Below are 23,789 nucleotides of genomic sequence, written 5' to 3'. Positions count from 1 at the left end.
CATGTTTATCCAAGAGCGTGCTTAAATTGAGCCTGTTTTTCACAAGCAAATGTAAACAGTTAAAGAGCATGCTCATTTTAAGCATCTCTGATTTTATACCTACATTGCGACAAGGATCTTTTGGCGCGTGGCCAAAATTGGAACTAACACATACCAATGCTGCTAAATAAAAAACCTGAAATTCACTGTTATAATTTTTTAATGTTAGAGCCATTCCATATACTTAACATCACGATATATCCTGATAATAGATACAGTATAAATGTGTCTGCATTTTATAGCTATATTTTACTAATTTTAGCACTAAGTAAATATATTATTTGAGCGTAAACATGATAAGTTGAAAGTCCATGCCCTATAAATGGTTTTTCTTATTCTTGAAACAGGGATTGCTTTCTCAATTTCTTATTCAGTTAAAATTGGATAAAACTTACTTGATTTTCAACATTGACATTTTCAATATATTCTCTAATATTGAGGAGATTTTATTTGCTGGCAGCCTTTATGCTACAACTACGCCCCTCTGTCAATGTCATTCAATTCAAGTGGCAACTGGCAAGTGCACAGAGTAGGTACTTTGTAATAAGTGCCCCCAGTAAAAAGCCTCGTTGTCTCCTCCGTGTCAATTGTCATATTGTCATATTGTACATATTGTATTGGTACCTACTATTTTTGTGAATACTAAAATAAAATATTCACCGATTTTATGTTTATTCTACCGGCTCGAGCTGCTTTGCTAATTTATATTCGTGACCTTTGGTTGGGGTTTGCCATTATTTATTCATATAAGAAATCCGGTCGACAATCAAATTTTAAACCTGTTTTAAAAAGGGTTTCATAGTAATAAGTAACCTACTCACAAATATGGAGGTATGAGTTTTATTTATTAAACAAATCAATAATATAAAAAATATTTAATTTAAGTCAATATGTTGAATGGGTTATGTACTTAAATTACAGATAGAAATTTTGAGTACGTCTGGTTCAAAACCGCTAGGAAAAATTCGCGTAAATGAAGACGCTACTATCAAGAACGTGAAAGAAAAAATTCATCAAAGTCTTAAAACTTCTTTGTACCCGGATAGACAATCCATAAAACAAGAAGCAAAAGGTAGATCGCTAAAAGACGAAACCACTCTGAAGTCTCTAAACATTGATGATGGTGCAAAACTGTACTTACAAGATCTTGGACCTCAGATTTCCTGGAAGAATGTGTTCTTGGCTGAATACGCTGGACCGCTATTTGTTTACCTATGGGCGTACCAAAGGCCCTGGATATTGTATGGAAATGTGACGTCATCACCTGGTACTGTGGCAAGGTACGAAAGTGTGATTTTACATATTTTTATCTTAACCTAGCACAAGTAGTAAGAGGTAATCAATTAATTTCATCATCATCTCAACCCATCGCCCACTATTGAGCATGGAGCTAAAATCAGAATGAGAAGGGTTAGGCCATAGTCCACCATGTTGACGTAAAGCAGGTTGGCAGACTTCACATGTGGTGATTGATAATCTTAGTGGTTATGTTGGCCCGCTATTCAGAGGAGCCCATGGTCTGAGCCTTGGTATGCACTAGTGAAGTAACAAATATGTGCATTTGCATTTGCAGATATTTACATATTTTTGCATATTCGCATTCGTATTCGCATCCACGAATGTGCAAAATGTGACATTTGTTACATCACTAGTATGCACCCCTAACTTTTCTGAGTTATGCTCATTGTAAGCAATTAAATATCTCATTCCTTTATCAATCAAGGAAAACATTCTGAGAAAACCGGCATACATGAGAGTTCTTCATAAAATTAATAAGGAAAAAATATTTACTGGGTATGATTCCAGCATTTATTTCATAATTACAAAAGTTATGTAATTAAAGTATAAAATGTATTTTAAAATACCTCTTCAAATAAAAGAATTGTTTACAGTTTGGCAGCAATTTGTTGGTCAGTTCACTATGGCAAACGTCTGTTTGAAACAATGTTCGTGCACCGTTTCTCGCACGGAACCATGCCGTTAAGAAACCTCTTCAAGAACTGTGCATACTATTGGCTGTTCACACTATACATTGCCTACCATATCAATCATCCACTCTTCACAGAGCCATGCAACGTTTGTGTGTATGTGGGCTTAGCAGGATTTGCGGTAAGCTAATAAACTTATTTTTTTACGCCCTGACTAGCGAATAGAACTAAACTAGTCCACAAATTGTGGTTTAGCAGCATGTTTATGATGTTTAATATTGGACCAATCCAGCTAACGTTCAGTGGATTAAAAACAATTAATGTCAAATCAGTTCTGGCTATCATTCATTGCTAGACACTGAGTTAGCGAATCAGTAGGCTAAAAGATAAAAAGTAGTTATGTCACTCTCCAGGTCTTTATCTATACCCATGCAAAAAATCACGTCAATCATAATTACTATAAACAATATTCAGGGACCCTAAATCCATACTAATATTATAAATGCGAAAGTGTGTCTGTCTGTCTGCTAGCTTTTCACTGCCCAACGGTTTAACCGATTTTGATGTAATTTGGTACAGAGGTAGCTTACATCCCGATGAAGGACATAGGATTTTAAAAAACATAAATCCACGCAATGGGCCATGAAAAGCTAGCAGACAGACAGAGCAGCTTTCGCATTTATAAAATTAGTATGGAAGTATGGATAGTAAAAAACTGGAGAATTAGACTAAACTTAGAATTGAACTTTATTAAACTAATAGTTAGAAATAAATCTTCATTAGTTAATATCAAACATATCTTTTTATAACAAACTTACACATTGATGACACAACATAGTAATCAATGCAACCATAATTTTTAATGACTGTGTCGGTAGGTACCAACAACATTAGGTGGGATAGTGATTGATGGCAAATAATAACTTTTTACTGCTTGTAAAGACATAGAATAAAATTATGATAAGACAAAGAATACTTGAATGAAAATTTTAGATAGAAGTAGTAGTTACAACTTAAGTACAACAAAGAATTGTAAATAATTCTTCTATGAAAGAGCTATTTATTTTATTTGTGACTGAATGAAATAAATTCTGAAGGTTTCAAGTATGAACATTATTTGCAAGTATCTTTTATTATGTTCTGAAATCATTTCGTCTGGGTCAGCGCAAACTGAGAAAAAAGCTAGAGCAATTTTCATTGTTTAATAATAATAATAATAGTTTTTTATTGTCAGGCATAAAGCCCATAAACACATTTAAAAATTACAATAAAATAAAATAAAATTTACATTATGAAGCATACAATAAGATACCTTACGACTAACTGAAATGGTTAAAAAACTCATTTCAGATGTCACTGGTATTACTTTCTGTTCTGTTTTTTTTTTTTTTTTTATTTTTTTATAAAGAATATTAGCCATGTTAAATGATAATTAACTAAATTACAACTGAAAATTTAATTGATAATTAACTAAATTACAACTGAAAATTCACAAGAAATTTTCTCTTGCATGATATTTTGAACTCTATTTTATTGTGAATTAGGTTATTATCAATTTGTCAATGAAAACTGCTCAACCATATTGCTGCTCAGTGTGTGCTGACCGTTGTGCATATGCACAAGTATATACTTAATGAGGAATGAGGAAACTGATTAACTATAGTGACTAAACATTATACTAAACAGCATAGTTAAAAATATAATGTGTATGCCTACATCCTTCTATAGTATTGTACTTATGAGCAAATTCTATAGCATTTCCTGAACAAGGTATCCTAGCAACAATTAAATCCCACCAAAGAGTTAATTAAGTAGGTATTTAAAGCAAAAAAATATTTTTTAAAATACCATAATGATATTTCTCGATGTTTCTAGTTTGGAGGTTTAGTAACTATTAAAATAGTAAATATTTAAAAAATTACATTTATTTCAAGACTATAAGAATTTGTGGTAAGACAAGGGTAAATGATAAGGACAAGTACCTAAAATATGTATATTATTACATATTATATTCATTTTAGGTTGTGAAAGTTGTTCAAAATTAATTTTTACCTAATACTAGCGACCCTCTGCGGCTTCGCGCGGGTAGCTTATTACAATTTTCGCTCGAATCTCTAATTAAAAAAAAAAAACATAGCCTATGTCACTCAGGAATAATGTAGCTTTCTACTGGTGAAATAATTTTTAAAATCGGTTCTGTAGTTCCAGAGATTACTTCCTACAAATAAACTTACAAACATTACCTCTTTTTAATATTAGTATAGATTATAGATAATATCAATATTTGTATAGGTATCTCAAATTAACTTGATTCTGTTACAAGCAGAATTGCCCCAACCTCATACGTAGGTATCAAAATTTTTAAATTTATCTGTGTTTAAATCCTTTTCATGTGTCTTTCCAGATTTGTGAGTTGGGCAATTTCAGCATCCACATTTTATTGAAGAACCTTCGACCCCCTGGCACTAAAGTGAGGCGCATTCCAGTGCCCGACGGCAACCCTTTCTCTCAGCTCTTCAATTTTGTCTCCTGCCCCAACTATACTTACGAGTTCGGCTCATGGCTCTTCTTCACTGTTATGACGAAATGTATTCCTGGTAAGTTATTACTATTATTTAAGTACCTAATGTTAGGTCGCCGAATTTATCGCATTAATTTGGTCTGATTTACATTTCTATGTAAATAAGAGCAACTTAATGCAGTAATAATACAGATTCATCCAACCAAAAAGTCGCAGCGTGCCTTCATTTTCACTATTTAGATACATACTAATTCAGTGTGTATTATAGTAGTGTAAGTACAGTAGTACCTCTTTTACAAGTTACGCCGATGTACCTGCGCAGAAATCTTATTTTTGAATGGCGCGAAAATATCTCAGCCAATCATAGCGCGCTTCCGTCCGCTATTGGCTGTTTCCTAAGCGCCATGTTTTGTACGCGCGAATTATGAGCGAGATAGCACGAGTCTCTGTTATTCTTGTGTTTAAAATCTTAACGTCAAGCAATAAGGTCTGTATTTTGTCGTTGCCATATTATCTTATAACTTTATCACAAAAGTTAGTAATTATTATTATCAGTCTTTAATAATTAATCTGCATAATACGACACGTAAATTAAATAATTTTAACTATTTTTTATCGATTGACGTAAATTGTAATCTTCAAGATTTAGTTATTGTCTGATTAAGGAATAGGTATCTAAACATGATAAAATAATGATTGCTCTTTAATTAAACTTACTGTAGGATATTATAACTTTATTTTAAATAGTCAATGGGGCCGATTCCCTTGTACACAATCTCTAAACTAAACTAAATTAACAAGTCTAAATCTAATGCCATCCTTTTTCGCAAGCAACATTATGAAAGGCTAATTCCGTTGTACACAGAGATTGTGTACAACGGAATTAGCCACTATGTGGCTAATTCGGTTGTACACAATCTCTAAACTAAACTAAAATGGAACGTCTAAATCTATTGCTATCCCTTTCATAATGTTGCTTGCGGAAAAGGATAGCACTAGATTTAGACCTGTTAGTTTAGTTTTTGTGTACAAGAGAATCGGCCCCAATAAACGAGTTGAGAAAGGATTTCCGTGTCTTCACATTATTTCTTTTTAGGATTCCGTCGGTCGGTCTGTCATCGGACTGAAGCGTAATAGGTTGAGAGTTATATTACGGTTCATGATGAGATACAGCCCGCTGACAGACAGACGGCTGGACAGCGGAGGCTTAAGGGTCCCGTTGGCTTCCTTCGGGTACAGAAAAAATTTAAAATGGTCCCCATACAAAGGAAAATGACAGATCCTGGCTCACCAATTTATACACAATATAAATTAATGACAATTCTCCTAGTATTAAATAACCACTTAAAAATTAAAAATTGTAATTTTATACTTGTGGATGTTTTCATTAGTTTCCATTTAGTTTCACAATATTATAGGTAAATTGAATATAACATGTATCATAGTGACTTAAACTTAGATTTAATGAAAACCCGCAAGTTCTAGAGGTGTTAATCCTATGTTTAGTTATCAGTGATGAAACAGCAACAAAATTCTCCATAAAGCATACGTGTGAACGACTTTTATATAATAAAATGGGTCACGGTTCTATAGAAATTCTGTCATTGTCCTTTAAAAAATATTGAAAAGTACAAAGTGTTATATCTCGTACGATGGTACGGGACCCTTCATGTGCGAGTCCGACTCACACTTGACCGGTTTTTTTGTCAACCTCAGCAAATTACATTTTCAAAGTTGTCAAAAATTGACCAATGTTATGTATTATATTTGCAGCTGGAATATTTGCTGTGGTCGGACTGTACCAGATGTCGGTGTGGGCGCTCGGCAAACACCGCAACTACAAGAAGGAATTCCCTGACTACCCCAAAGGTCGGAAAGCAATTCTGCCATTCATTCTTTAAAATTTTAATACTCTTTATGCAATATTTTATTGAAACCTACCAGTAGAATTGGTAGTATATAAATATAATGGCAATGTAGTTTCAAAAATGTTTGATGTAACAATCCTCGTGCACACAACTTTTTTCACAAAAATAAGGAATATTTATATTATATTTGGTTGGATATATTGTAAGACTGGTGTAGGAATAAATGTTTAAGGATTTAGATTAAATTTTTTAATTATGTGGTTTTATATATTTTTACGTTGGGACTGAGAAATGGATTTAATTTAATAATTAATTTTTCTATTGATGCAATAGTTTCTTCTTAGATGGTAAACTTAGAAATAAAGGTATTTAATAAATTATGTATATTTTTTCTTACAATAGCATTTTATTATTACGTTTATCAGTACAAGTATAAATTCAAAACGCATCCATTGAAACAGTATAGCATTTGAAATAGTGTCTATGATGTCTTTCATTGTAACATTATTCTAATTAAATCTATACATATAAAAAGTCCTGACTAACTGATCTATCAATACACGAGCTAAAACCACTAGGATTAGAAATTTGCATTTTTGACAGTAGGTTCCTTTCATGACGTTGGCACTCACTAAGAAATATTTTTTTGGAAATTCCACCCCTAAGGCCGTTAAGTAGGCGATAAAAATTTGTATAACAGTCCCTCATTTCTCAAGTTTTTTGGTCTTTCAGTTAAAAATAAAGAAATACGTTTTCTGAATTTTTGAAAATTCCAGCCCCTTATCGAATTTCATACAAGCTAAGCCGGGGTGATCAACAAGTTAACTTATATTCATCTAATATGTATCCCACCGTATGCGTTATTCACGGAATTGGGTCACACGGATGGTCTTCGGTCCGTGCATCACCGGCATTATCATCTTGTATCGGTGCATATTCGATACTAAAATGTGGGCTCCTTGAGTATCCTGTATTAAATTGGGGTAGTGATATACCAGGAGCCTCCTCATCCAAACATCTGACCTTACCCAGTAGACGCTCATTTTCTTCTTTGAGAGCAACAATTATTTCTTCTCTCTCCTGTAAATGTAGATGGTAGATGCCTCTGACTATTCAAAAATACTTGTAAAAGTTTAATTGAATATTTTTTTTTTAAATATGAATCAATGTAATCCCTATATTTCACACAATTTTAATAAAGCTTCAACTTGCTTTTGGGTTAACGTTACATATTTCCAAATCATTACTGACTGACATATCAACGTAGGTACAGCTCAAACCGCTGGGTATCAAAATTCCCTTCAATAAGAAAAGATTTTCTGGATTGCAACGGTAAGTTAGCAATAGCAAAAAAGCCGAACCTCAATGTTCTGTTTGAACTTCTCATCAAGTTTTTCACGATCCTCGGTGACATGTTTAAGTTTGGCGCGCGCTGTGCTTGGCGGAATATAGCGCGCTGAAAGACCGAGTATGGACTCCATTTGGAAGCACCGAGTCCTTGTTGACTTCAACTCAACCCTCAAGTTGTTATCTCCCCTAGTAAAGTGCAGTTCTCCTAAAAAACCAAAGCAGCGGATATTTGTATGAAATTTTCGAAAATATAATCTACAACTGTTTTAATGATAAGAAAATCAATGGCTGTAACACGCTTAGTTATAGAACGCGACAGGTCGAGATAACATCGGGGAAGGAACGGCTCGCACAGCCGCACGTAGCCCCCCGCGCTAACCGGTGTGGGTGACGTACGGGTGTGCGTGGCGTCCCCCCGCCTCATACCCCGATTGCCATCTCGACCTGTCGCGTACTATGCATATTTTCTTGAAGGACATTTTGTCTCGTGAGTACTTACATCCATAATCTTTCTAATATCACTTTTGGAGCCACCCAGAGACTTTGATAGTTGCCCTCTAAGTCCTGCCACTTGCTTTTCGAGGTGTTCCCGTTGTCGATGAACTCTCTAATAGCCTCGTCTTCAGCTACTCCGTCTAGCGCAACAAGTCCATATCGTCCACCTATTTTTGGAACAGTGTCTGTTAAAAACGATTCATATTAAGTTCTTACTTTTGTATAAAACACATTCATACACTGAATGGTTAACTTTGACGTACAAGATCAGGCATATGAAACAAACCACAAGAGCTTTATCGTGACTCAACTGAAAAGGAAATCAATGTCATGTGCGTTAGTGAGTCTGAATAATTTAAATGACTCGGTTGCGGTTTTAACCAAACCTCAGATAAAAAATCACGGTGTAAGAGGATTCATAATATTGTAAAGGATATTTTGATTTGCAATCGATATCTCTGGACTAAAATGGAAAGTCAATAATTCTTAGGTGTTAGGACTTAAGCATAAATTACCTTCACGCTAAGTTTTAACTGTGTAGGATCTTGAAAGTTTGCGGTCATATTATGTAAGTCGATTTTTATTTTTTTTAACGTATTTTTCAAAGTTAAGTTCCGATTTGCTTCATGCAGAAAATCTTTTTTAGCTGATGAAAGTTTTTCATTCAACTGATTGATCTTGAGTTCTAAACAGAAACATAGCATAAGAATACGTCAACGGATAGAACTCCATTAAAAGTACTAAAAGCTGCTTGCATATGTTAGTTATGTATATCGATTCTACGCAAGCTTGTATTATAAGTAAATAAATAATTAACAAACCAACAGAAATAAATACAAATCAATCAACTGTTTCATGCTGGACCTAACTATATTTAAACAATAAAATAAACGTGGGAGATGAAAAATCTTAAAAGTATATTACCTACTAACTACTAGCTTTCAACATAGTACCTAAAATACTACAAGGCAGGGGTGTAAGTAAAAAATCACAACTCAATATTAAATTACCGCGAAAAGCTCCTTTTGCTTTAGAAGACGTTTCTAAGATACGTCCAATTCTAGTGTACGCAACTTTTTCACCTTAATGTCGCGTTCTAATGGATCAATCTGTGGTGAAATTATTACTGAATCAATAACAGCTGTAATTTTTGATGTGACTCCTACATAAGCTATTTCTAAACTACTCAAACATATGTGCTGGTCAAACGTCATACCGAGTTCATGTTTTATATTCAATAATTTAAGTTCTTCGTTCTCCATATCATCTATTTGAACCTTCAACTCACGTATAGTCCGCTCTTTGGGTCGATCTATTATCATTAAATTAATCATTTACTCACACATATTTTATCAAAATGGCTCCTGTATAAACAGGCCAAATATACTTACCTGATTTTTTAATTCCGTTATTTTGAAGTTTAATACGATTTATACTTTTCTAATTCTTGCTTCTTACGCTTTAGTTCGTATATTCCTCTTTTCTTTGTCTTGATCGTGCCATCTCTTTCGGATATTTCTTTCTTTAGATCGGTTACATCTCGTTCCAGTGTGGAAATAACTTTTGGAACTGTTTATGTTCAGCTACAAAAGGTTTCTTAATAGAATTAAAATGTCCTCATAAATGTCTGTCATAAATAAAATGTGATTACCATATTTTTACCTTAAGTTGTGATACTTGATGCTTAAATTCATCGATTTCTTTGTGTGCTGATATCAGCTTCTTTTTCATAAGACCCGTCTCCCCTTTCAATCTTACGTTAGCATCTTTTTCTTCTTTCACTTGAACTTCGTACGGCTGTTCTTATTTCTATAATTTCACGATCTGCGTCTTCTTCTATGGAAGACTTGATCGTTTCGTGCTCTCTTTTTTCCATTTCCGCTTGTTCTTGTAACTATAAACATTATGGTTGTAGAATTATTTTCGTCGTTTGCAAATTATTAAGTACTTAACTTACCTTCTTGAAGCAAGATGTCTTTTTCTTCCAGCTTTGCTTCAAACATGTCATTCAATTGTCTTAGTGCTTGTCTTTTGCTCTCTGCCAAGTCTTCTAATCTTTGTTCATATTCTTTCCTCATCCGGGCTGTTTTATCTTCCAAACTCTTTAAAATACCATTTTAGTTTTATTATTATTTATTAATTTTAGCATAACAGACTATCAGGGATAAACCTTACCTGATACCTATCATATTCGCTGATAAGTCTGATGTTAAAATCTGCTTCTAAAGCCTGCAAAGTTCTTTCATGACCAGATCTTAATTTCGCTATATCTTGTTGTATCATTCCTATCTCGTGAGTGTGCTCGTTTTCCATTTGCTAAAATATAAATAAAATATGATCATTATTGAATCAGATAATTCTTTTTGTACGAGTGTTCGTCGTTGTTTCAACCGATAGAGTTCACTTCTGGAGATAGGCCTCTTGCAAAAAAATCCACGGAACATGATCATGTGCCACTTGTATCCAGCGACTCACTTGAGATTATCCGTCCACCTAGTAGAGTGGTACTTCATCGCTGCGTTTTACTGTAACTCGGGACCCCAGTTATTATTTGAATTTACTAATAATAACTTCACCTCGTTCTTTTCCTTAAGTTCTTCAATCGCTGCACAATAACCCTCATGCACTTCTTTTAATTTTTCGGCTTGTGTAGCTTCTGCTTGGCGAAGTTGATAAGTGTGTTCAGTTTCCAGTTCACTCATCCTTGTGCTCAGCAACTAAAATTTAAACCGTCATAATTATAGTATATTTGTATGTCTTGTATGTCTTTATGATTGTTATTATTATGTAAGTATAAAATGTGGCTTACATTTATACTATTAATTTTCTCTTTTAAATCCTTCTTGCTTATCAAAATCTCTTTAGAATATGCAAAATCTTTATCCAATGCAATAGCTCGCCCATCGGCATTAGTCAGTCTCCATAAGCATATAGAAGAATCTTCGGCTACTGATACTAAAGTTTGATCATCGTAAGACAAAGCGATGCCTATAACTTTTTTGTTATGCATATGAAATTCGTTAAAGATAGCCTTGTCCAGCAAAGGTAATTGGACTGCAGCAACTCCACCTTCACCACCGGTAATAAATAACATCAAATCCGAGCGAGATAACACGATTGTATCAAGAGCGCATCCAATCAATCCTAAATTTCGGCGAATAGAATTGGAACCGATTTCCTTGATTTCTCCGTCGGTGCCCACACCGTACGTGGTTTTCCCGTTGCTGAAAGTTACATAAGTACATAAAAATAAGGGAACTGAAATGACATTCTACAATATAATTTATGCCGATTTATTTTTGACCTAAAGGTTAAGGCCTTATGCCGATTCATTCGCTATTGTTCTCGGAGTAAATCACTTAATTTAAATCAATGTGCTAGTTTAGTGAAATAAAACGTTTTATAATTTACAATAACTTTTGTGTTACGTGTGGGTACGTCAAGCATGTCTTACTCTCTTGATACAATGACTCGTAACAACAAAATACCAAGTGTCCACTAGCAATAAACTTGCAGACTTCAATTCTGGCAACTGTGTAACATTTGCAGCAAATCAATTTCGGCTAGATTTTCCATTGGAAAGTAACTTCCGCAATTTGACTTCTGCGAGTTTTAGTGCTAGTGGACACTTGACCTAAGAAACGTTGAATTATAAAACTATCTAAATGAACTGACCTATTTACAGCACAGGCGTTAAACTGGTTTGTTTTAAGTATAACTTCGCCAACTCTTTGTCCAGAAGACATGTTCCATTCATATACGGCTCCCTCCGTGCCACAGGATACCAAAGTCAAATCATTGGCAGACCACGCTAAACTGGTTATCTGAAATACAAAAGCATCGCATGGCCTATAAGAAATCCAAAAAAAACGCAAACTTACATTCTAGTGTAATTCGGTTGTTTTACAAAAATCACCAATGTTGTCCTCTTCACTATGTTCTGTAAGGAAAGGGATAGCGAGATTGGTGCACAACCGAATTAGCACCATTATAATGCTAACGTAACTAACGTACTAACTTTTCCATTATGACCCTTTAAATTATAAACATTTTGGAAAGATACAGAGGAAAACACTTGTATAATTTGACCATTCACAGCTGCAAAGAGGTGACCATTAGTACTAAATCTTGCGCGCTTGCAATTGCGTATCGGGAATTCTCGCATAACTTCGAAGTCATCAATTAATACCACCATAAAACGTAACTTGTCTGAAAACCCCACGATAGCAAAAAGTCCTGCAATGATAAGAAAAATTGTTATAAAATATAAAGTACTAGCTGATCCCCGCGGCTTCGCCCGCGTAGATTTAGGTTTTTAAAGATCCCGTATAGCCTATGTCACTCAGAAATAATGTAGCTTTCTACTGGTGAAAGAATTTTTAAAATCGGTTCAGTAGTTCTAAATATTACCCCCTACAAACAAACTTAACGACATCGGGCCGTGCAGCAGAAATCGTAATATTTTATTTCGCCATAACTTCAAAACCAAACGTCCAATTTTAATCATTCAAAGACCAAATATTATCTCCATAAACTGTTCTTAGTGATGAAATCATTTATTTTGATAAGGATTAATAGCATGAGTAAAATAAACGCGTTTAAATGTAGTCCAAAAAAAATTCAAGATTTTTAAATAAAAAAATGGTTGCTGTGCCTCACTCGACATAGATGGGTATAGTGTGTCGCGGACTTTTTTGTAGATATTTATAAGATCTACAATTAATTAGAACATTTTATGGTTCTATCTTTTATAGTTTAGGCAGCGTACGCAAAATAAGTAACTTTTCTGGTTGATTTTTTACACCTTGTGTCCGAAAAACCCAAATATCTTACGGAACCCAATTTTTTTCCAAAATAAAATATAGCCTATGTTACTCATGGATAATGTAGCTTTCGAATGGTGAAAGAATTTTTAAAATCGGTCCAGTAGTTTTTGAGCCTATTCAGTACAAACAAACAAACAAACAAAGTTTTCCTCTTTATAATATTAGTGTAGATATTTCATAATCATACTTTATCACTACCCATATTATAAATGCGAAACTGTGTTTGTTTGTCCTTCAATCACGCTGTAATGGAGCGACTTATCGGCGTAATTTTTTGCATGAATATATTTAAGGACCTGGAGAGTGACGTAAGCTACAATACCGGAAAATTAAAGAGTTCCCACGGATTGTGGGCATCAGCTATAGTAGGTAGGTAGTTTAGTGCTTATTTAAAATTTTAATGTCTTACCAGTTGGATGTAAGGACACACAATGTATCTCCTCTTGATACAATTTAATCAATTCCACATCGTCGGTCATGTAATTCCATACCCTAATGCTTTTGTCTTCTTCGCCTGAAGTCATAAATATAGGTTTCCAAGCGCACATCGATAACGAGTTAATACGACCATAATGCATTGCGGGTCCAAGTTCTAAAAACGCAATTTCTGGATTCTAAAAATTTAAAGATAATAAGTTTTGCTTCCTTTATCAATTTCTTTCTATAGTATAAAGCTACATATAATTGTGCGTAAGTACCTGAAGCATGTGCTGTCCAAATAGTTTGACATAGTACAGTTGCTTTCTGAGAGTAGTTATAAGAAGTGTCTCCTGATTTGGATCTATTGTAATATGTTGGATAGCGTCAAGAGGTGACCATAGTGGATGTTCTCGAGTATGTCTTAAAAAGCAAAATAAAGACACGTTTATAAGTAATTTCTTAAAACTTTACTTTGTCTTCTAAATAATTTTAAATACATATCAAAAATTGCGAAACCGGCAGGATTCGAACCTATACGTCTCCTGGGTTCGCGCTCTACGCCTTGAGCGCTAGACCATGGTTCGCTAGTGCTGCAGTGACAAAATTTGTGATATGTAAATTATTTAGAAATTGCCCTGAAGTGTATGTAAAAACACTACCTATCATAAACATTATAAAATTTACTTTGTATTATTTTAAATTTTTGCGCAAAGCTAAGCTTTAAGCTAATTAAAGTTTACATTTATTTCTACTTATCAATTCTTCAAATAGTAGTTTATTCTATATGTATATGTGTACTGATATACTTACTTGTATGACTTTTTCCAAATTCTGTAAACATTCCTTTTACGCCAGTGATGAGGTGTTTCTTTCTCAAACATATGAACATATCCTTGGCCACAAGCGTATGCAAATCCTGTAAGTAGGTACTTATCCGGTCAACCTAATTAGTCTGCCATAAAAAAATGTTCAGGCTAGATAAAGCGTGGCCGACCAAAGCAAACATGGCAGCATAATATCTTTGATAAGACAAAAAAGATCGTAAGAAGAAGATTAAAACTACCTGACTATTCATAAGCACTTTTAAAAAGTTTACATGAATAAAAAAACATTCTATTCTATTCTATTCTATCGGCCTCTGATAGATCGTCTTAGGCGTCATCTCAATGGACGAGAGAATCGCAGCGATAGTCTCGCCGTGCCACCAAACTCGATACAACTATTACAGTCTATAGACCTATCTCCATAGGGCGTTACTATCACCGATGATTACTATCGACCTATACTGGTCGGACTCGTTGCGATTCCATCGGCCGTGAAGATGGCGCCTAGAGAAATGTCAGCGGTCAGTCCCGAACGAGGGTCGAGGTCCCGAAAATAAACGTAGACCATTTAAGTTACACACCTACCTTTAGAGAAATTCGTGAAATGTTCAACGGGATAACTTTCTGCTACAATAATGCCTTGTTCGCTGCTAGTTCCATCTCCGGTAGATGTGCTGGTCTTTTCACTTTCTGCGGCCCTTTGAATTTTAAAATCAGATTATTTTTTAAATTATTCGATGACATGTCAGCTCTTTATTTGACTGCGATTTCTCTTGGTGTATGGTGGTTAGTAGATAAGGGAGAGACCATGCAATCGTAAGATTTTTTTAATGCACTACAGGCACACACTTTACCATGATCACACCTGATGAGAAGCGATGATGTGGCCTAAGATGGGACGGGACGTGTTTGCCTAGATCTAGAAGGAGCCTATTCAATCTTGTTTTAAAGATAATATGAGGTTTAATATTGGCAGGAACTAACTAAACTAGAAAATCTTGTACTTGTATCTTAGGGGCCAGTGTCTTCCGAAACATTGTAGTAATTAAAATTATTAAGTGTGTGTGTGGTGTGTATGTGTGTGTGTAAATCTTAGTTGAGTTAATTTTATGATTCTTACTCGACGTCGACTTTTTTGAGGGACATTTCTGTAACATCAAGACCTCGAAAAATGCAATTCTGTCGTAGTTCACCGTTTTCTACCATCATGATGACTCCGTTAGCCGTCCCAAACATAATCCGGTCGGGAGTCAACCACATGCAAGTTGTTATATTTATCTGAAAAATAAAACCTAAATAAGTATGCTTGCAGTGATCACCCCATCGTCACTACTGAGCGCGGGTCTTCTCTCGGAATGAGAAGGGTGTAAGCCATAGTCGGCCACGCTGGTCAAGTGCGGATTTGAGTGCGGACCTTTGATGACATGGAGAATTATCAAACGTATAGGTTTCCTCACGATGTTTTCCTTCACCGTTGTTCAAAACGCACATGGATAACTCCTTAAAGTTTTTCTAGTTAAAGCAGTGATATGATTATCTCTACTAAGTCTATGAGTTAAAGCCCCGGAATCGAATACCTGACCTCCCGAATAGGAGGCCAGGGTCTTAACCACTAGGTTATCACCACTCGTCATCATCATTCTTTCATTATATAAGACCTTTAATAATGCCTATAACTTACTTGGAATACTTACATTTTCAGCCTTACACCAACCCCATTGTCGCCATACAGTTTCTGCAACGTTCATAATCCGAAAAGTATACGGGCCTGTTATAACCACAAGAGTTGCATCCGAAGGATTACATTGCACCTGTTAATCAATAATTGAAAGATTTATTAATATATTTATGTAATTGTATAATAAGAATAGTAGATATAATATCATATTGATGATAAGGTACATAATTGGAAAAAGGATAATAATATAATTATAGTAGTAGAAGTGGCTGATGACGTTTACGATTCAAATGTTTTTTTGGATTCCGTTACAAGTTAGCCTTTGACTGCGATCTCACCCGATGGTAAGTGATGATGCAGTCTAAGAGTAACTTGGAAAGGATATGGGGCAGTTTTATTAAACCCATACCCCTTATCGGAACGCCAATCGCTTGGCGGTACATCTTTGCTGGTAGGGTGATAACTAGCCAGTAAGCCTTCCACTAAACCAGACCAGTCAATTTAGAAATGCCTCTCTGCCTGCCAGGAATCGAACCCGGGACCTCCCGCTTATAAGACCACCGCAGTGCCAGGGAGGTTTTCAAAATGTATTTAATGGGAAGATAATATCAATGTTTTCTTACGCTTTCAACAGTTCCCTGGCCGCTGGGATTTTGAGCTTTAGCGTGACTCTCGACTTTGCCTTTATCCCAGTTATAATAATACAAATACCAGTCCGGTTCTCCAGTTATCGCCACTAAGTATTTGGAATCGAACGTAAATTGGACGCACGCAAACTCTCTGGCCGTTGAATTTTCAAATGGCACGGTTAATATTTTACGTCTCTTGTAAGTCGTCAGGTCGTATATGGTTATTATAGGCTTTTGACCCTCTTCTGCGATTTCGTTCAAAGCAAGCCAACGTCTAAAACATCACAATGACTTATTTTTATCGACTACGACTACTACCTAGGACCTATCTAGGGTACTCTATCTACATAAAAATTAACCCCAACATAGCACATGAATCTCATACTCTCACTCGAAAACGAACCAGAAAATATCAATTAGTAATGAAACAACATGGGGTTTCAGTTTCAAGAGCCAGCTAAAGCATAACACTACTTATGTGAACGGCACAAATACCCTTCTTTCTTCTTTATAGTCTCATCCTCATTGCTGAAAGTCGTGAACCCTTCATATTAATACCAGTCATATAGTTGTAGGAGTTATCTTGGGATAATAATCTCTGATTGAGGATTGATCTCTGAAGCGTTCAATTCGCTGCAGCGACCAATCCTTAATCTGAGTATTGATTAGTGTTATGAGTTTAAGTAGGTATTTAAGTAAGAATATAAGTTAGAATATAAGTGAGATTTAAAACGTAGATTCTAATTATTTTTAAGGAGCGCCAGCTCGCCAACAAACTGGTTCACCAGTTTGGCGAGAGAAAAATAATGTATATATTTGGTGTACGCTTGGTATAAATCAATAAAAAAAATGCGAAATCCTTCCGCATAGATAGTAGGTACAATTCGATTTAGAGAACGCAAGTTCGGCGCTTAGATTTTGTACAGTTATTATCAGATGTGATAATAACCGGGACCGACGGCTTAGGGATTATTTATGCCAAAACGTGCTGGTCACGTACGAAGCACGGATTCAAAACATCACGAACATTTTATATGAAGCAGTTCGTGCTTCACCGTGTGGCGGCCGTGCACGAACCCACCCAGTTGGTCACCCATCCAGTTACTGACTTGGGACAACGTTGGACGCTTAACAATCACAATCGATCGATACACGTTATCACGACGACGATTTATACGATGGGTCAACTACATTAGCCCAACATGCAAATCCAGAGGGCTTTAAAAGTACCTGTTTGGCGCCAATATTATTGACTTAATCGGCTTATGTTTGTCTTGGAGCCTGATAAACTTCTGTTTCTTTTGAATATGGTTGTGGATCACTATAACCCCGCCCGCTGGATAGATGATCTCAGAGTCGGTCATGTAATGAGCGTTTTGTCTACGGAGCAACATTATTATGACCAATTAGTGATCGCATAGAATCTACTATTAATTATTAACTAGCTTCAGAGATAAATCTTATAAGTGAAGGTTAAAGGAGAAACGAATGTGTTCACTTATAGACGGGTTCTTGAGCGTTCAGCTGCCGCACTATTAATACTCTTTCCAAATCAAAAGACTTATTAATATCTAAATTAGGTTATGTAACTACTTTAAAATAAATTGTGTAACAAATTAAATAACACTTAATTGTGACGGAAAACATCATGAGGAAACCTACATACCTGAGAGTTCTTTATAATGTTCTCAATTGTGTGTGAAGTCTGCCAATCCGCACTCGGCCAGCGTGGCAGACTATGGCCTGAATTTTTCTCATTCTGTGAGGAGACCCGTGCTCATTCGTGGGCCGGCAATGGTGGATCATAATGACGATGACTGTATCTAAAAAGTTAGTGTGGTACTCACTTAATATCCGTTCGTAAGCCATAGAAAATTCTTGCAGATATATTAGGCGGTGTATTCGTAGCCATTCTGTATTAATTATATTACCTTGCAAGCACTAGCGAAGTAAAATACGACAGTAAAACTGTTTGAAATAAAAGTCAACAACAAAGACGTCTACTACAGTTGTTATGACAACTACTGTAAACTAGGTCATTTGGAGTCAGCGTTCGATTTTCGTAAGTTCACTGCAAAGAAGTTATTATCTATCTAGACAAAAAACCCATTGCAAAAATTATTGCTGGATCCAAAATATCTTATTGGTAGACCGGTTAGAGCCGCTGAATTTCAAATATGATCCGCAAATCACTACCCATTATAAATGCGAAAGTGTGTTTGTTTGATGGTTTGTTGGTTTATTGTTTTGGTGGTTTGTTAGTTTGTCCTTCAATCACGTCGCAACGAAGAAACGGATCGATGTGATTTTTTGCAAGGGCATAGTAAAAGACCTAGAGAGTGACATTGGATTTCTGAATTTCAAATATGATCCCGCAAACAGTTAAATATTGTTATATTTAACCTCTAAATATTGTTATTTTAATTTTTGCCTCCTTAAATGTTACTTATTGTTTGTCTTGTTAGACAAACAATAAGTAACATTTAAGGAGGCAAAAATTACAACGTCAAATAAAATGCGCAACGCTTAGACGGAATCGCCATTTATGCCCACTATACCTGATTGGTGCTCAATGTCATCTTTAGTGGAGCATCCTCTTTGCAATTCCGAGGTAACTTGCCGCTTCCTCTCTCTAGCGTCTGCATCTCAAGAGCGGCATTCATAAAAAATAGTCTTCTTTTCAAACTCGTACCTACAGGAATTAATTTTTTTTTTTTTTTTTTAAAGAACATTAGCCATATTAAATGACTAATATTCCCCTTTCCTCTCCAATTAAGCGTCAGGCTTGTGCTAGGAGTAGGTACGACAATAGTGCAACGGGCGGGGTTTGAACCGTCGACCTTATTAGACGATTACCTATATCTACCAGACAATATTATTTATATTGATATTGAACCCCCTGCCAGATACCCTTAAACTTTAGGGCATCTGGCAGGGGGTTGCCACGACAATAGTAAGTGTCTGGAAATGTATGACGTGATTTACTACTCAGTCCGATATACTTTGACGTAAGATGTTTCACACCTTTACTATCTGTCATCTCCCAAAGCCACCATGATCCAAACTTCATAGTAGCTGATCGTTCCTCGCTGTGTTGGGGACAATACGCAGAGAAACTTTCAGCTTTTATAAAATAACGAAGGTCTGTCACGCGCTGGCTCTCTATCTATAAGGAATCGGTCCGTCTGTCAAGAAAACCCGTCCCGTTGACCTAGAATCAGGACATTTGGCAGGTATGTAGGTCTTATAGTACAAATAAAGGAAAAAATCCAAAAACCGTAGATTTGTGGTTACATCACAAGTATTTTCACCTTTCAAAGTAAGATTACTATGCCAAGTGGGGTATCATATGAAAGAGTTTGTACCTGTACCATCTAAAACAGATTTTTATTTATTTTTATGCGTAATAGTTTTTGATTTATCGTGTAAAATGTCGAAAAAATACGACTGTAATACGGAGCCCTCGGTGCGCGAGTCTGACTCGAACTTGGCCGGTTTTTGTCCTATGCATTGACTGTGGGCATAATAATATTATTATGTTAAATCCATATGAATAAAGTTAACCTTTATTCCCTCGATCAATAATAATTTATTTATTTGCAGTTTACTTTAAACAATTTAATTAGAATTATCGAGTACTTAGTTAGGTAGATACGACGTAACACGTACAGGCGGGACAAGGTTTCTTTCATTTAGTATTTATTATGACACGTCCGTTACACCGTGGGTAATCTTTAATGCATTGTTATACACATATCTATAAATAGCGTTGAAATGGACTTATAGAAACATGTACGAGTAGGTAGGTACGCTGGAAGACGTATGCCATACAAAATCACAATTATTTCTTGTACCGATTCCCGCGCCCCACCGAGCGTACCGGGAATGAAAATTCACACTTTTGTCAAATGGTCTTCATTAACATTTAGTTCCGAGAACGCTCACTGCTATTATCAGCGCCAAAATGGCGAAAACCAAGTTGCTTCGAAAACAGTACGATAATATCGAAGGTCCAGCGCAGCGTGTAAATTAATAGAGGTATGTGATAAACTTTGCCACTCAAATCAAAATGGTTATTCGGGAATTTATCTGATGCATTGATTAGTAGGTAGGTAGATACCTACTAATTATTATTTTCCACTAGCTGATGCCCGCGACTGCGAATGCATGGTAGGTTTTTTAAATCACGTGAGAACTCTTTAATAATCCGGGATAAAAGTAGCCGTCATCCATTGTCACTCTTCAGGTCTTTATCTATCTATTCATGAAAAAAAATCAAGCTGATCCGTTGCTCTGTTGCGGCGTGATTGAAGGACAAACCAATAAACAAACACACTTTCGCATTTGGTAGTGATTTTAATTTCATATTACCAATATCATATTTATTATCGCGAATGTTCAATTCATATAAGTCGCGGCAGAAAGTAATGTACATAACCCTTTAGAAGGGAGATAGCAAATTTGTAGAGCGTTCTCTGTCGTTGAGACCGACGAAACGTCGTATAGGTATGAGTGACATGTCATTCTAAAGGCCGATGTACATTACTTTCTGCCGCGTACTGTACTTACCTACTTAGGTCTTATAGATAGGCATAGTATAGATCAAATAAAAATTACGAAAGGTTAACGAACTCTAACAAGTTTCAGAGTATGAAATTGATCTACATAATACATTATGTGCTTACCTAATTAATAACCCGTAGATAGAACCAGTTATTGAGGCCATGGAAAACAGTATTACGGATACAATGAGAAGACAATCAATTCACACTATTAAGTCGTAATCTAGACTTTGAACTCATACTGCTGTGCTATTGTCCTAGTTTTGAAAGTTTATTTGCATACCAGATACTAATTGTTGACTAAAGCAAGTATTTTTTATAAACGAGGAACTTATGGCTATTTTATGGTCTTACTAGCGCATGCCCGCGACTTCGTCTGCGTGGATTTATGTTTTTGAAAATCCTGTGAGAACTCTTTAATTTTCCGGAATAAAAAGTAGCCTTTGTCACTCTCCAGGTCTTTAAAAAATGCAAAAAATCACGTCAATCCGTTGCACCGTTGCGACGTGATTGAAGGACAAACAAACACACTTTCGCATTTATAATAAGGTTACTGATATGATCTAGAGTTTGAACAACGACAAGAAGTGTAGAATGGTAAGCCTTCCTTGGGGTGTCCCCTGAACTTGCAAGGCTATTTATTAGGGGCAGTCTCACACCACGAATAAAACCTTTGAGTGACAGACATAATATTGGTTATTGGAAAATTTAAAGTCGTTAGTAAATGAAGAAGTGTCAAGTGGTACCTAGGTACCTAATGGTAGGCAGGTGAGACATGGCATGGCCGCATTATTTTCTGTATAGACTTGTGTTGTGGTACAAAATATGGTATAACATAATGCAACATAGACAATTCTACCTACCTAGTGAGAGAAGCTCTCAACCACTTCTCTAGGTAAGTAGAATCGTCCTCCCCCTACCTGCTATAATAATAACAGGTAAGTATTGATTGAGGAACTGGCGGTGAACTACACTGAAAGAAATGTTTTGTATACAGTTACAAAAACTTTGGTTACTGTTTACACAAAAAAAGTGACTTGCAAACTATGTTTTACTAGCTACAAAACTGACTTTTGCTATTTGAGTTGAGGTACTAGTTGCTAAAGTTATTTTGTTGAAGTTAATTGAACTGTTTTACTGTTTTTAAGCAACCAGTTTATGAACGCATAACACTCCATCTTCTTGTTAAGTACTTTTCGATTTTGTATCTTTTAAGCAACCTGCGCCCTACTGGTACCTTTACTGTGCGTTTGTTATTAACAAGTCGATATGTTGTTAATATGTTAAATGTTTTGTATCAATTTAACAAACTGTTTACCTACTGGTTGCCTAATGGTGTGCATTTGGTTACAAAACACTTTGTCAACGGATTACTATTTTTTATTGTTACTGATATGTGAACAGTGTGATTGTTATTAAGATATCTTGGTGTGTTAGTAGTTACCAAACTGTTTAGTAATATGTAACTAAATTAGTTGAGTAATGGTAGGGAACTGTTCAGTTATAAATAAGAAACCTAGTTGAGTAATGGTATTATGGTTAATGAAATCTAGCTTATAGTCTTTACATACTTATTTTTTTGCAGTAGATATAATTTGCAAGCTAAAATGTAAACCTATACCAATATTGTGTCTGTTTGTTCAAAAACCAACAAACCCATCGGTACATTTACATTTCAGCAACAAACTACATCTGTTACAAAAAAATAAGAATAAAGATACTATTACAAGCTAGATTTCATGAATCGTACCATTACTCTACTAGGTTTGTTACTTATTAGTAATAAGTTATAACTAAACAGTTTGGTTAATTAATATTGGCTTAAGTTACTGATTTGAAATAAAATTATACATTACTTTCTACTTATTTATTTTTCGTCTCACATACATAGGTAGGTACGAGTATACTTAATCAAAATTGACAATCTCAATATCAAAATTAAAAATACAAACCTATAAAACTTACAGATGAAACATAAATATAGCTTTTACTATGAGACGATTTTCCAGAATTAAAAAGGGCTGTTTCATACGTTTTCCAATGAGCAGTGGCTTCTTGTATGAAATATCTATTTTTTATCCTGGAGGATGGTTTGACCCGCTTCAGTATTATTTATAACATAGCTTCGAAATAGCATTTTACCTTAATTATTAATCAGTTATTTGAGTTACAGTCATAAAAACAAGTCTACAAAAATTTAATAATATTATGATGTCATTTGTATACAGTCAAAAATAACTCTATCATTAACAAAAATATTTTTAATCATCATAAATGAAATTACACAAGCTTTTTTAAGTAGGAAGGTATCTTCACTTGTAATTTGACAGCAATTATATAATATTATGCATTATTCATTAAATATGTTTTCATTAAATTGGCATTAAACAAATAAAAATTCAACCTTACTAAAGTACCTACCTACCTGCAAAACTTATTTATACATACACATCATGTAGGTATCTGTTCTGTTTCTGGAGCTCCAAATCATCTGAAGTATGGTTTTATTGTAGTTGCTTTTTCTATATTTTCATCCACAGGACAGGACACTGAAAAAATTAAACAAAGAATTAATTTATTTAGAGAAGGACGACTACACCAGAGAGCTAAATCTACACTCGCACATGCTAAGAAGATTGTACTTACATC

At 35.1% G+C, this 23,789-nt stretch overlaps 2 protein-coding genes across 2 annotated transcripts; one reads left to right on the top strand and one right to left on the bottom strand.

Annotated features, from left to right (window-relative positions):
* Positions 1-613: 613 nt before the first annotated feature.
* On the top strand, positions 614-6,750 carry Sc2 (trans-2,3-enoyl-CoA reductase Sc2). Its single transcript, XM_034979841.2, has 5 exons — positions 614-870; positions 961-1,319; positions 1,932-2,148; positions 4,372-4,564; positions 6,262-6,750. Exons 1-5 carry the CDS (start codon positions 865-867, stop codon positions 6,387-6,389), a joined length of 903 nt encoding a protein of 300 aa, XP_034835732.1. The 5' UTR covers positions 614-864; the 3' UTR covers positions 6,390-6,750.
* tous (testes of unusual size) lies at positions 6,744-18,823 on the bottom strand. Its single transcript, XM_069503457.1, is given in 28 exon segments — positions 6,744-7,436; positions 7,718-7,887; positions 7,890-7,911; positions 8,206-8,306; positions 8,309-8,342; positions 8,345-8,386; positions 8,717-8,886; positions 9,418-9,513; positions 9,589-9,630; positions 9,633-9,761; positions 9,764-9,797; positions 9,864-9,995; positions 9,997-10,097; positions 10,162-10,303; positions 10,377-10,517; positions 10,778-10,918; positions 11,011-11,425; positions 11,877-12,025; positions 12,220-12,437; positions 13,437-13,641; positions 13,726-13,867; positions 14,258-14,363; positions 14,857-14,969; positions 15,392-15,549; positions 15,966-16,082; positions 16,573-16,852; positions 17,809-17,958; positions 18,426-18,823. Coding segments are annotated over 28 exon segments (3,831 nt in total). The 5' UTR covers positions 18,491-18,823; the 3' UTR covers positions 6,744-7,220.
* Positions 18,824-23,789: the final 4,966 nt, after the last annotated feature.

The sequence above is a fragment of the Maniola hyperantus genome, chromosome 2 (genome assembly GCF_902806685.2).
Source record: "Maniola hyperantus chromosome 2, iAphHyp1.2, whole genome shotgun sequence".
Taxonomy (NCBI): Eukaryota; Metazoa; Arthropoda; class Insecta; order Lepidoptera; family Nymphalidae; genus Maniola; species Maniola hyperantus.
This window is presented reverse-complemented; position numbering and strand designations above follow the sequence as displayed.